Source organism: Carassius gibelio, chromosome B9 (assembly GCF_023724105.1).
Source record: "Carassius gibelio isolate Cgi1373 ecotype wild population from Czech Republic chromosome B9, carGib1.2-hapl.c, whole genome shotgun sequence".
Taxonomy (NCBI): Eukaryota; Metazoa; Chordata; class Actinopteri; order Cypriniformes; family Cyprinidae; genus Carassius; species Carassius gibelio.
Window position 1 is genome coordinate 13,090,031 of NC_068404.1, and position 13,053 is coordinate 13,103,083.

At 35.7% G+C, this 13,053-nt stretch overlaps 1 protein-coding gene across 1 annotated transcript in view; it reads left to right on the forward strand.

Annotated features, from left to right (window-relative positions):
* The window catches only part of LOC127964576 (heparan-sulfate 6-O-sulfotransferase 3-B), a 69,728-nt gene extending 59,488 nt beyond the window's left edge, over nucleotides 1-10,240 (forward strand). The window contains exon 2 of the mRNA XM_052564807.1: nucleotides 9,007-10,240. Coding sequence (XP_052420767.1) covers nucleotides 9,007-9,721 — 715 coding nt within the window. The 3' untranslated portion in view covers nucleotides 9,722-10,240. The remainder of the gene's footprint in view (nucleotides 1-9,006) is intronic.
* The last annotated feature ends 2,813 nt before the right edge of the window (nucleotides 10,241-13,053 follow it).

Below are 13,053 nucleotides of genomic sequence, written 5' to 3' on the forward strand. Positions count from 1 at the left end.
AATTAAATTATATATATATATATATATATATATATATATATATATATATATATATATATATATATATATATATACACAGTAGGGCTCGAAAGTTTGGGCACCCTTTGCAGAATATTATAATTTATATATATATATATATATATAAAATAAATATAGCCTCGAAGAGCATTACTTTTGAATGGCAGTGCGTGTGTGTGTGTGTGCATATACTGTATATATATAGAGAGAAAGAAAGAGAGAGAAAACCATATACAGCAGATTTATAATATCAACCAACATATCAGTTACTGCCATAGCATAAATAAAGATTAATTTATGACCGACCCTTAAAATATTGAACTAAATTCACATCCAAGATACAATGGACAGCCTGCTTGTAGCTGTGACCATATTACCACCTTGTCTGCGCTTTCATTTCCAATAAGTAAATGGTGAAAAAAGTGAAAATGGCCTTTTTTTGGTAGAATGTTTGGAATATTGAAGCCTCACCCAAGCATATACTGTACAGTAGGCACTACAGGCGTTTGTGTGCATTTTTTTGTGTTCTGTGTGTGTTCATATGTGTGTGTGTGAACTTTACTGCATCTGATACAGTGAGGTCAGATATGAAGCGATGTGCACATCTGAGTTTGCAGGACAATTTTACTGCAGTATCACTTAGAAAAAGAAGCTTCAAACTACATAATGTCTCCTGTAAGCAGTACTAAAGCAAATGTTTTTTTCTCTTTCTTAGCTGATTAGGCCACTTAACCAGTCACAACACTTCAGGCAACACACAAAAGACTCTGGGCTTTTTCAAGAGCTTTTCTCATCAGTAAGCATTTGCCAAGTCAAAAGAGAAAGTTAAACCTTCTGTTACTAGCAAGCATATAGTTTGGCTACATATATTTGGCTCAGTGGCAGAATGTAATTGGATAGACAATAACAGAGCGTGATTGTGCCATTGTGGCTAATTACAGGCTATCACAACCCACAGGTCTGAAACTGACACAGCTAGAGAACAGAGAGATCTGTCTGGATGGTTTCAGTTAGCATAATGCTATCAGAAGGTACCTTTTTGTTCCTGTTTGTTGCAGTGGCTTGTTTGTTTCAACATTGTTGAGCAGCAGTATAGAAGAATTAGAGTTTGCTCAGAGGTTGCTCTGGAGTTCTCTGTTATTTAATTACAAGGTATATGAACAATCTGAAAGGCCAACAAAATGCTCAATTTGCTGTGTACTTAAAGGAATAGTTCACTATAAAATAAAAATTAGCTGAAAATGTACTCATTTTCAGGCCATCCAATATGAAGTTAAGTTTTTTCTTTCAATACAACAGATTTGGAGAAATGTAGCATTACATCACTTGCTAACCAATACAGTACATCCTCTGAAGTGCCGACAGAATCCAAACAGCTGATAAATTACTAAAATACACAGCCATCTTGTGAAGTGAAAAGCTGTATGTTTGTAAGAAATAAATTCATATAGATGTTTATTGACTGATGCATTAGTCAGCTGTTTGCACACTGTGTTGGTATGCAATTCTAGTGCAAAATTTCTCAAAATCTTATCTCAAAATCTTAACAAACTCAATTACAGCTCATGAGTCAATTTCAGCAAATTTCCATTTCTGGGTGAACTATTCCTTTAATCTCAGTACTGTATAGGAGATCATTATTAAATATGTGATTTTTCCAGATTACACAAGAGTTCACTTCAGTTTGAAAATAAATGTGTCAAGTATTAGGAGATCCTCAGAGGAGTCCAAGAATCACTCATTAATGCGCTGTGACATTTCATTTCTTCGGTCTCACCTGTTTTCACACTTCCTGTAGTTACTGCACTCTGTGAAATCTGCCGTGCTGAGCTGTGTTTGGCGTATTGCCTCTAGTCGTTGACAGCTGAGTGTTATTGAGACACATTGTTCCACACCACGATCGCTCTCCCTGGGTTTGAAGAGCTTCATTGGGCTTCCGATTTCAGACGTTTGGTAAACCTCAGGTAATCTCTAAACACATTTGCCTCAGTCTACTTTAGATGAACGGCTGGGCTATTTTTGCTTGTTTGCAGCAAACTTTCCTTAAAGAAATAGTTCATTCAAAACTGAAAAGTCCTTCTTTGAATACTTGGAAGATGACTTGATAACTGAATTTAACCTTATTCTTTAATTGGTGTGGTTAAGTCCATCCACTTAATAATCCACACAATCTATCTATATATCTATCTGGTCGCCGTGATTTTGCCAAGTAAGACATGTTACGGGATCAACATCTTTTGATGATCCTGGATCAACATTTATTGTCCAAAATATAGACTTAACCCAATCCCTACCCCTAAACCTAACCCTACCCATAATTTATTCCTAAAATCAGTAGGAAACGATAGCTGTTGATAGCTGATCAGGTGAAATCACGCTCACCCTTTCTATCTATCTATACAAAGTATATATAGCAATATCTCTCTCATCTCTCTCTCTCTATATATATATAAAGTATATATTAATAGTTCTATTTAGCGAGGATGCATGACACTGATGAATGGTGACAGTAAAGACATTCATAATGTTTCTACAGATTTCTGTTTCAAATAAATACTGAACTTTGTATTTGCCAAAAGAATCCTGAAGAAAAGTATCAAACAAAAATGTCCAACATTTTTCTTTTTTCTCTGATATTAACAAAAATGTTATTTGAGCACTTAATCAGCATATTAGAATATCAAGGAACACATGACACTGAGGGCTTGAGTAATGGCTGCTGTTTTTTTTATTGCAATAATGTTTTTTGTTTGTTTGTTTTGGTAATAATATTTAGTAATATATACCATTAATATATAATATATAATAATTTGGTAGTATTAAATGCATCCTTGGTGAATATAAGAGACATCTTAAAAAAATCCAAATCCTTTCCAAACACAAACTTTTGGATAGTAGTGCAAAGGATTTAGTGTCATCAAAAATGTATACATTAATGAGATATTTCATACAATATTTCTATGATCAAATGATTTGAATTTAATGTAATGACAGCATAAGAGTCAAATTGTAAGCAGCAACTATAATATCAATAGTTTTTTGCACAATAAATATCTCTCAAATATGAGGGTAAATATGTTTCAGAAAGAAAAAATTGGAGCTTGAGAACATTAAAAAGTTTGAAAACCCCTGAATTCATTTCTTCCTGTTACTATAAGCCAAGAGAGACAGGCAGTATATTCGAAAACATTTCCCAGTTATTCAGTAACATTTTGTGGGCAGAAATGGGTGCTTTGTGGAACGGTTGTGGGCTATGACTCAAATACATATCATCGAGCAGAAAGAAACGAGCACAGCTCACCACAATTGCACCTGGGTTGTTCTTGGCTGAGGCAAAGGGCCGAGCTGTAGCCGTTTGAGGCTAATATACTGTGACACTGATGGTGCTCACCATGACCTTTTTGCAGTCGGCTTGTTCTGACACCACTTCCTGCATGTGTTTGTGTCCCTGGGACAGGCTAATGAGAGAGTGTCTGCACTCCACCCACTCTGAAAGATGAGCCGGATACAGCTGCTGCCGGCAGGGTTCTAATCACACCCTACAGCCTGACACCCTTCTATATGTGTGTGTGTGAGTTAAACCCTAACAGGCTCCCCTCCCACACAACATCATCATCATGTAACGCTAGCTACCGATTTTCCACTGACACACTTACAAATATGAGTGTCTCTTTTCTACAGTATTTATACTTCCTCACCGGAGTCTTCGTAGATTCAATTATTCCCAATTTAAATGGAATGTGTGTGTGTGTGTTTGAGTGTATATATATTAGAATACTTTCTCTAGTTGCAGATTAAAGATAAAAATTACATTTCTTTTTTCTTTTCTTTTCGTTTCTTAAATATATTCAACAAGTGGTGTGATAATTGAAATTGGACAGATTGGGGAGTAAAAAAAATACACATTTCAACATTGAAGTCGGCAAAAAATGATTTTTAAAATAGTTTCCATCAATAGTGCACCTTGCTAGTGTTGTGGTGAACAGTTAATCTGTGCAAATTAATCTTGTACAGTATGTCAATTGTTTTATGTCAAAATCTGATTATTTGCTTCCCCTCTGCCATCATGATGATCAGTCACAATCTGATATAAATAACAACCAGTTCACACAGACTTAAACTCTTCAAGTGAGCTAAATCAGTGTTGTTATTGTTATCGTTTTTGTAAATTAAAATAGAGCTGAAATAAAATATAAATAATAGATTTAAAACCTAAACCTAATTGAACTTAAAGAGCCAGTAAGATGAAAATTCTAAGCTTCCTATCACGGTTTATAAGTCCTGCACATTAGGTTTAAATCCATCCAAGGTTAAAAAACATTGTCATTTTGTCAAAATATCATTTTAAAATTACCTCAATTCTCAGAGATCCCCAAACGGTTCGCACGAAGCTGTTCAAAAGATTCAGTTTCCTTAAACCCCACCTTTCGGTAGCATACTGTGTTCTGATTGGTCAACTAACATAGTCAGGTTGTTCCGCACACACCTTCATGGTAAACTATGCGTTAGCATCTGTTTGGGGTGAATTATGTCTTATTCCTCTCATCGCGAAGCAAACAGTAAAATAATAAACTTGAACAGTCTCACTGCTTTTTCTTCTGTGTAGGTGTATTCAAGCCACACGCTTCAGTTTGAATCTGAATAGCACGTTCAGCGCGGGGGCATGGTCATATAATTAAGGGAGATGTGAAAAACAGACATCGCGTTGTTTTCATATGGATTACTTTATCACAGAATATCTGTTTTCGGCAGCACTTGTTTAGTTTTAAAGTAGACATGTCAAGCTTTCTATAGATATCTCTCTCATGTCTCTTCGTTGAGTATTCACGGAGTTACACTTCATTTTAATGACGTGTTTGTAAATGAAGATCAGCGCAGACAAAGGCTGCAGACAGCACACATACTGAAAAGACGCTCGGGAGAAAACAAACACATAACTTCATAATGTTACTTCGCGTTGTGATTCGGAGATGCTTGTTGGTCTAAATAAAGTTGGTAATGAACCCTCTTTTATGGCCAAACGCTTTGAAAATCCCGCTGTACTCACCGAGATTAGAAAAGCAGTCATCAGTGAAATGTTGTGAACACAACAAAAGGGATTTGTTGTACTGCTCTGGTATTGTGGTAAAACTGAATTTTAGCCATTGGTTCTTCTGATCTTCATTCTTTGGCAGTGAAAATAAAACACACTGTCTCCTCGACATGATGATATCACAGCAACCAGAGCGTCTGTGTGGGGGGGTGGGGCAGGTCAGAGATCCGTTTCTCCCAAGACGGTAGGCGGAGATTATTATGCAAAGTGTTCCTAGTGACGTACATAGAGATGGGCAAAAGATTTGAAATCTATAACGACTCGTTTCAGCGATTCAGAGTCGACTCCTTACTTTAGAAGCCAATAACTTTATAAATCGTGTACTTTTTGGTTTAATTACTTTGCACATTGTTTACACTGATGGACAGCTACATCATACACTGTAATACAGCTAATTTTTGATTTCCCATCTGTGTGGCTCTTTACATATTAGAAATGTTGCCTTGACAACTAAGTTGAAGTTGAAGTTGAAGTTGAAGGACTAAAATTACTACAACTAAAACTGAGATAGGTATACATTTAAGGTACAGAAAATAAAAAAAAACTTAAATTAAAATATAAATGCAATGACAAAAGCACAATAAAATTCCTAAACTGGAAACGGAATATATTGCAATAAAAGCTCATTCAAGTGACAACAATTAATAAATACTACAATATTATAAAATTAATATTAAAAAACAATGGGTTAAAATTTAAAACTATTACTGCAATACAAATCCTGCAAATCCTGGACTGAATAGCATAAACTGGCATTAAATCTACATTTTTTAAAATAAATAAATAAAACCCAAAATGCTATTAAAGAGTGATTGCAAAAAGGGAGTCTTCCAAACCGCATCTTTACTTTACCCAGATACACTTTCATAAGTGTATAATAAGGATTTATATTTTAGAACAGACCACATGGATTTTTTAATGAAACAACATACAGTACATACGTCATTTGCCAATGCAGGTCATGTCATATCATATCCGTAAACTGAAAAAAAAATCTGAAATAGTCTTATTATACCAAGGTCTGCAGCTCTACCATTGGAGAAAGCATAACAGCTAGCTTGGCTCATGTGTGCTTTAGTAACCAGTCACATTACTGATCCATTGATATCGATTAAAAAATGGCCTCTGGTCTCCTTGCCCGCATAGCATTCAACAGGTAACCCTGAGTTCATTATATAACATTTAAGCTCATCAAAAGGGCTACTGTTATGGCAAATGGTAATTACTTGTAATGTAAACTTTTCTTAGATCATTAAACAACAGCATGTACCATACAGTCAAAGCCCTTAAAAACTTCAGGAGTCAGAGAGAAGGTGAGAGAGAGGCTGTGTACTCTGTCCAGGACGTCTGTCCTCTCTGGGGGAACATCAGAACTGCCTCATTCACTATTCTTCCAGCACAGAGGCGGTCGCCACCTGCTTCAGGCCCATTCTCCATCAGACCATGACTGTGCCTGGTTTCTCTCTCTTCATTAACGCATCGGCCTGCTGCTAATAACACTGTGGTGGCATTTGTTCCCTCACGTGCTTTTCAAACGTTAGCGCAACCGCTTACAGTTGTGATTAATGTAAAAAGACTGACAATCTAATTGACTGTGAATGTAGATGTATCTTCGACTGTTCTTTACAGCATCAGATACAGCTGTAACTTCTGTTGATAGATACTGATCAAAATAAAAATGGATTATTATTAATTATTCATTTCAAACTAATACAATTCTTTGTCTTTATAATCTTTAATCAGAATCCATATGGACTACTGGATTATATTAACCAGCAGGCAAATATCACAGCTATTTAGGCATTATTTGATTAATTTAGATTTTCACTGGCTCCCTTCTGGTGTACTGTAACAAGATTCCCAAAATGCGTAGTATCCTTTCACCTGGAAATATAAACAAGTTACAGTAATATATACAGTATATCAAGCCCTGCATGTGACATGCAAAACAATAAATAAAAATAAAATAAAAATAAAAAATGTACTTCAACGACTTTTTTTTGGCCACATTTTATTAATTTGTTCCCTTGTATTACTTAAATTGTGGATTCATTTTATCAATTTGTTGCCTCATTTTATGTAAACAGTGGCCACATTGTACTGATTAGTTCCCTTATTTTAGTTACATTGTGGCTGTAATATAAATAAATTGAAATAAAGAAACAATTTGGAACAACGTAAGATTAAATAGGTTAATACCTCAAACAAATTAATTTTTCCCTCACATTTTAAGTGCGGGTCTCTGTAAAAATGGATTGAAAACAGGATATTCAGTTTTAGCTAATAAAAAGATTTTCTCAGCCATTAAGTGCAATGCTGTGTAAGTATATGCTATTGAAAAAAACATGGAACAATGTTAAGCTTACATAAAATGTTGACTTAAGTTACGCACTAAATAAGACATGCACACACTTTTTGTTCTTGAATTTGAATCCTTCTCCATGGTGCACGGCTGAGGACGGATTAATTGAAACGTATCAGTTTTTCACTCTTCTGTGTCTGTCCTCCAGCGTACAAGGACTGAGAAGATGGATTACATTGTATAACTGAAATGTGGAACCTAGATGACAGGTTGATAAGTTCATCATGGTTATTTTTATGAGAAAAAAAAAAAACTCACAAAGCTCCATAGAATAGTGCTGTTCAGTCATTATGTTAATTTGTTCACCAGAAAGGCTAATTCTCCATGGGTTCTGTCTAGAATTTCCCATGGGTTTTGCTATTTTAGTTTTCAGTTATGAGTAAAATATGGTCCGTGGTTCACATTGCTTGAAAAAACTTTAGTTTTATTATTCAAGGATTTGAACCCCCACAAGGATGTGTTTACATGCTTGATGAATTGTGTTTAGCAAAGAATGTTTTTACATTGCATTGAGACATTAAGCAGGCACGTTTTTACCATGTTTACCTCCATTCTGTGGTCACAATCTTTTCTAATAAAATTACTTTTAATGTATAAGAAAATGAGTTTTACTCAAAGAGACTTTTATATGGAGCCCCGCACATGACATGCAAGAAAAAAGAAATAAATTGTGCGCAAAATTTACTAATTCGTTCCCTCAATTTACTAAAACGTGCACATGATTACTATTGCGTTCCCTCGATTTACTATTGCGTTCACTCGATTTGATAAATCGTGCGCACGCTTTAGCAAATCGAGGGAATGAATTACTAAATCGTATAAGTCAAATATCAAATAAATCAATATAAGGACTTTAAACACCACAAGGATATGAGTTTACTATGAGTAAGCTATAAGGCCTGCGGTTAACATTACTTAAAGAGATAGATAGAGTCATTAATTACTCACCAACACGTCAATTCAAACCTGTTAGACCTTCGTTCATCTTTGCAACACAAATTAAGATATCTTTGATGAAATCCCAGTGCTTTCTGACCCTGCATAGACAGCAAGGATACTACCACGATCAAGGCACAGAAATGTAGTGAGGATATCGTTAAAATAATCCATATGACATCAATGGTTCAACCTTAATTTTAAGAAGCTACGAGAATACGTTTTATTGCTTTTTTCAACAATTAATCTTCTCCACGTCATCCTGGCATCATTTTGGAGAGTATTACAACGTACTGTATGCACAGGCTTTGATCTGAACGTAAACAAGGCAAAGCGCATGTGTGTTCAACGTCAGCAGCACCACGCGCATACGCTGTTGACATTCAGATCAAAGTACTAGCATGATTACTCACCAAAATGGTGTCAAGGTGATGTGGAGACAAATTGTTGAATAAAGTAGTTATTTTTGTTTTCTTTGTGCACAAAAATATTCTTATAGCTTAATGACAGAATTTTAAGTTGTTTGTCAACTATCCATTTAAAGAGACTTTCAAGTAAGAAAGAAAATAAAAAAATAACTTTGTCCTTTTTATTTCAGGAACTTCTACTACATTACCATGCTCCGAGACCCTGTGTCACGTTACCTGAGCGAATGGAAGCACGTGCAACGTGGTGCCACCTGGAAGACTTCCCTTCACATGTGTGACGGCCGGTCGCCCACACAGGACGAGCTGCCCACCTGCTATAACGGAGACGACTGGTCGGGGGTCACACTGCACGAGTTCATGGACTGCCCTTCAAACCTTGCCAACAACCGGCAGGTGCGCATGCTGGCCGATCTCAGCCTGGTGGGCTGCTACAACCTCTCCACCATGAGCGAGAGCGAGCGCAACCCCATTCTCTTAGCCAGCGCCAAGAGTAACCTGAAGAACATGGCCTTCTACGGCCTGACGGAGTTCCAGCGCAAGACGCAGTACCTGTTCGAGCGCACTTTCCGTCTGCGGTTCATTTCCGCCTTCACTCAGATCAACAGCACGCGTGCCGCCAATGTAGAGCTGCGTGACGACATGCGCAGACGCATTGAGCAACTGAATTTCCTGGATATGCAGTTGTACGAGTTCGCCAAGGAACTTTTCCTGCAGAGATACCAGTTCATCCGCCAGCGTGAGCGGCAGGAGGAGAGATTGAAGAGGCGAGAAGAGAAACGCTGGCTCAGGGAGCGCAGAGTCAACCAGAACAAACAGCCCAGTGTGGAAAACCAACCTCAGGTCACCACAACTGAGGACTATGCCAGCCAAGTGGTCCATTGGTGATACCTCTTGGAAACATGCACCGGGACACAGAGAACGTAATGGCTCAATTGAGGAAGAGAAGGTCACATTTTGGGCTTTGTCATTCAATTTAGCTGGCCGGGGTTTTTTTTCTTTTTCTTTTTCTTTTTTTTTTCATGAAGCCTGTTGCACTGTAAAAAAATCATTGCCTTGAGCAGTATTTTTTTTTTTTTTTTTTAGAAAAAAGGAAATTACATAAGAATCTAATTTTTTATTAATTTATATATATATAAACAAGTTTTCTGCTTAAATCAACACACACACACACAATTAAACTTGAGAAGTAAACACAAAGATGAGAAAAACAGACTTTTATTTGAAGATACAATAACTGTTTTTTAGAAAGTTTTTTTAAGGCTGTTAGCAATCAATTTGTTCAAAACTACAGTAAAAGCAGTAATTTTGTGAAATAGCATTGCAATTTGAAATAACTGTTTTCTATTTAAATATATTCCTGTAAAAGCTGAATTTCAACAGCCATTACTCCATTCTAACATGCTGATTCTTTTGTTACTCATTTACTGGGTCATTGCTGAATAATTTTTATTTTTTTTTTTAACTCGCTGACCCTAAACATTTGAACAGTGGTGACTATTCTCTGGGAAGTGTTAATATTTTGCTTTGCACAAAACTTATTAGATTAGATTCAATTCAGCTTTGTCATGATGCACAGTGCAAGTACAGATCCAACTTTTCAGTAATACTTTTTTTTTTTTTTTACAAATTATTCATTTAGCACTCAGATTTAGTTTTTCATATTTTTACTGTAAAACATAGCAAAAATACTGCTTAAGAAAATGATTCTTGCAGTGTGGTTTATTCAAGATCTCTGCTGATTCCTTTGCAATAAAACCAAGGCTGCGATGTATATAGACTGAAAAAAAGGAGGATCGGTGCTCATTCGCAAAGCAACCTCCGACATCCTTGTAAAGGATCAACAAACCCTACACCACAGAGTTATATAAAGCTACAGCCCTTGAAATGTGAAGGGTGTACACTCAAGATGTGTTCTTACATTCAAAATCAGCTAGGCAGTGAATGCAGTAAAATGCTGACAAGTTTTTTACACTCAGGCCTGTTGCCAGTAAAGATTCTCAGTAGACACTCTCTCTCTCTTTCTTTTTTAAAAAAGAAGCAAGCTTGCAGCATGGAGACAGTGTGTACTGAGAATCTCCAGTCTCTAGTAGTTTCTCAATGATAAGTTGTACAATTCAGGGTTAGCAGATTCCGTCACAACAAGAGCCTCATCTGTGACACAGTAGCAGAGAACTGTTACAGTTGCTACTGTAAACACTATATGATATTTACAATGTTTTTTTTTTCTTCTTTGTTTTGGTCAAGTATTATTTAGTATGAGTTGTACATGAACATGAATATGTAAAAAATGAAATAAAAGCAATGCAAATGAAAGTTATACAAAAAAGACAAACAAAACCCACATAGCTCACTACGTAAACATTTTATAAATTACAACAATTCTTATGGCTTGAGAAATTATGTATATAATGAATGCAAAAAAAAAGAAAAAAAGAAAGAAAGAAAACCAATAGCACAGTTGGATTGTGAAAACACTTCATGTTTGTATGCCCCCTAAAGGTGAAAGAAGATTCACATCACAAAAAAAGAAGAAAAAAATAATAATAAAAGATTTGCACATGATTGTTTAAAGTTCTAATGCTTGTCTCATTAGTTCACATTTGACCTGCAAATGCAATGGAGCTGTATAAAGACTTTAGGAATATTTGTACACAGGATGAATCCAATACGAAGTGCATTAAGCAGCGAGCGAAGTATGTGTTAATATCATGAAGACTGAATGAATGGGTGAATATTTTGTTTCTTCACCAGTGCCGTTTCACACATTTGTGTAGTCCATCCACACTAAAACTTTCTGAAGCCAGAACTTCCAAGTCACAGGGAATGAAACACTTGTGGTCTTTCCATCCTTGAACCATTGGCGGTTTAAAAGAAAAGCCTTTTCTGGTCTGTGCTTTGTGGCACCTTTTAAAAACTAGATCCGCAGATGCTGTGTACAGATGAATAAAATATATGAACCCAGCAAATGAATAAAAGATGTGAACCCTGCTGATGCAAATCGCATCTGGATAATAATGGGTGATTTTGCTATCCCTAAAAGCAAATAAACTATCTGTATTGCTCATTGTGGTTATGGAGAACATGGGAATGCTACATTTAAAGATCAACGTTTTGGAATGCAGTACCAGAAATGACTGCAGACCAAAAAAGACGGTTTTGTTATCTTTGTGTATGTTGTTTCAAATGTTTTAACTTGAATCTGTGCTGCTATATGTTTTTTTTCTTTTCTTTTTTGAGATTTTATATTTCTTTTTTTGTGAGGCCAGAAGGCCTGAAGTTATGTACAAATGCAAGTTTGTGTGCATCTGTGTGTGTGTGTGTGTTCTGAAATGAATATAAGTGTTGCAATGTGTTTTAATTGCTTTGTTCACTTAAGTGCAATATGATATTAAAAATAACCCCTTATGGGAAATACAGATGTTAATAAGTCTGTACATTATGCTGTTTTGGCTTGTTTTATAAATACTACTTTTAATTTAGCCTTAATATTGTTAATATTATACATACATAAAGTAAAATAACAAATACCACAAGGACACATTGATGAAAAAAGTGATGCTCAAATGTCTACAGTTCTTGATTATATTGACCATAGGCTGAAGCATCAAGCATTTGTTATGCTGCATATTTCACGTTTCAATGAAGTTTTAGTTTTGCTCAGAGTTCTGGCATCACTTGTTTGCAGGTGCCATTTGGTGTAATATTTTGGATCTAATGTAAATGTATTTTTACAGAAAGTGTGGCTTAAGTGTCCAAATGGGGAAAGATCTCAAATGTTCTATAGTCTCTGTGTTTGTGATTAAACCACTAGAGGGCAGAGAAACCACCAATGTTTTACTGTTTCCTATAGGGTGAAGAACACTGTAAGTGTGTGAAGGCCTCAAAAATTGCATTGATTGCTCATAAAATGTGTTTTGATCTTGAAAAATAACTGCACGGTTCATATTTTTGAATAATTTACTAATTTTGTTTAAATCATTTTAGATTCCATTTATTTACATTTTTGGAAAGTTAAGCAACGAAGCAATTTTCTTTCATATGTTTTAAATAATGTCCACTTACTAAAGAAAAAAAAGTTGTTTTATTCTATACAATGGTGGTCCCCACTACTGACTAGTCGAATGCTCACTTTAGCGCAGTACTATTGGTGCTCATAAAACTCATAACTGAAAACTATTATTTAGCACACCTTTATAAGAAACAGTTGGAGGGACTAG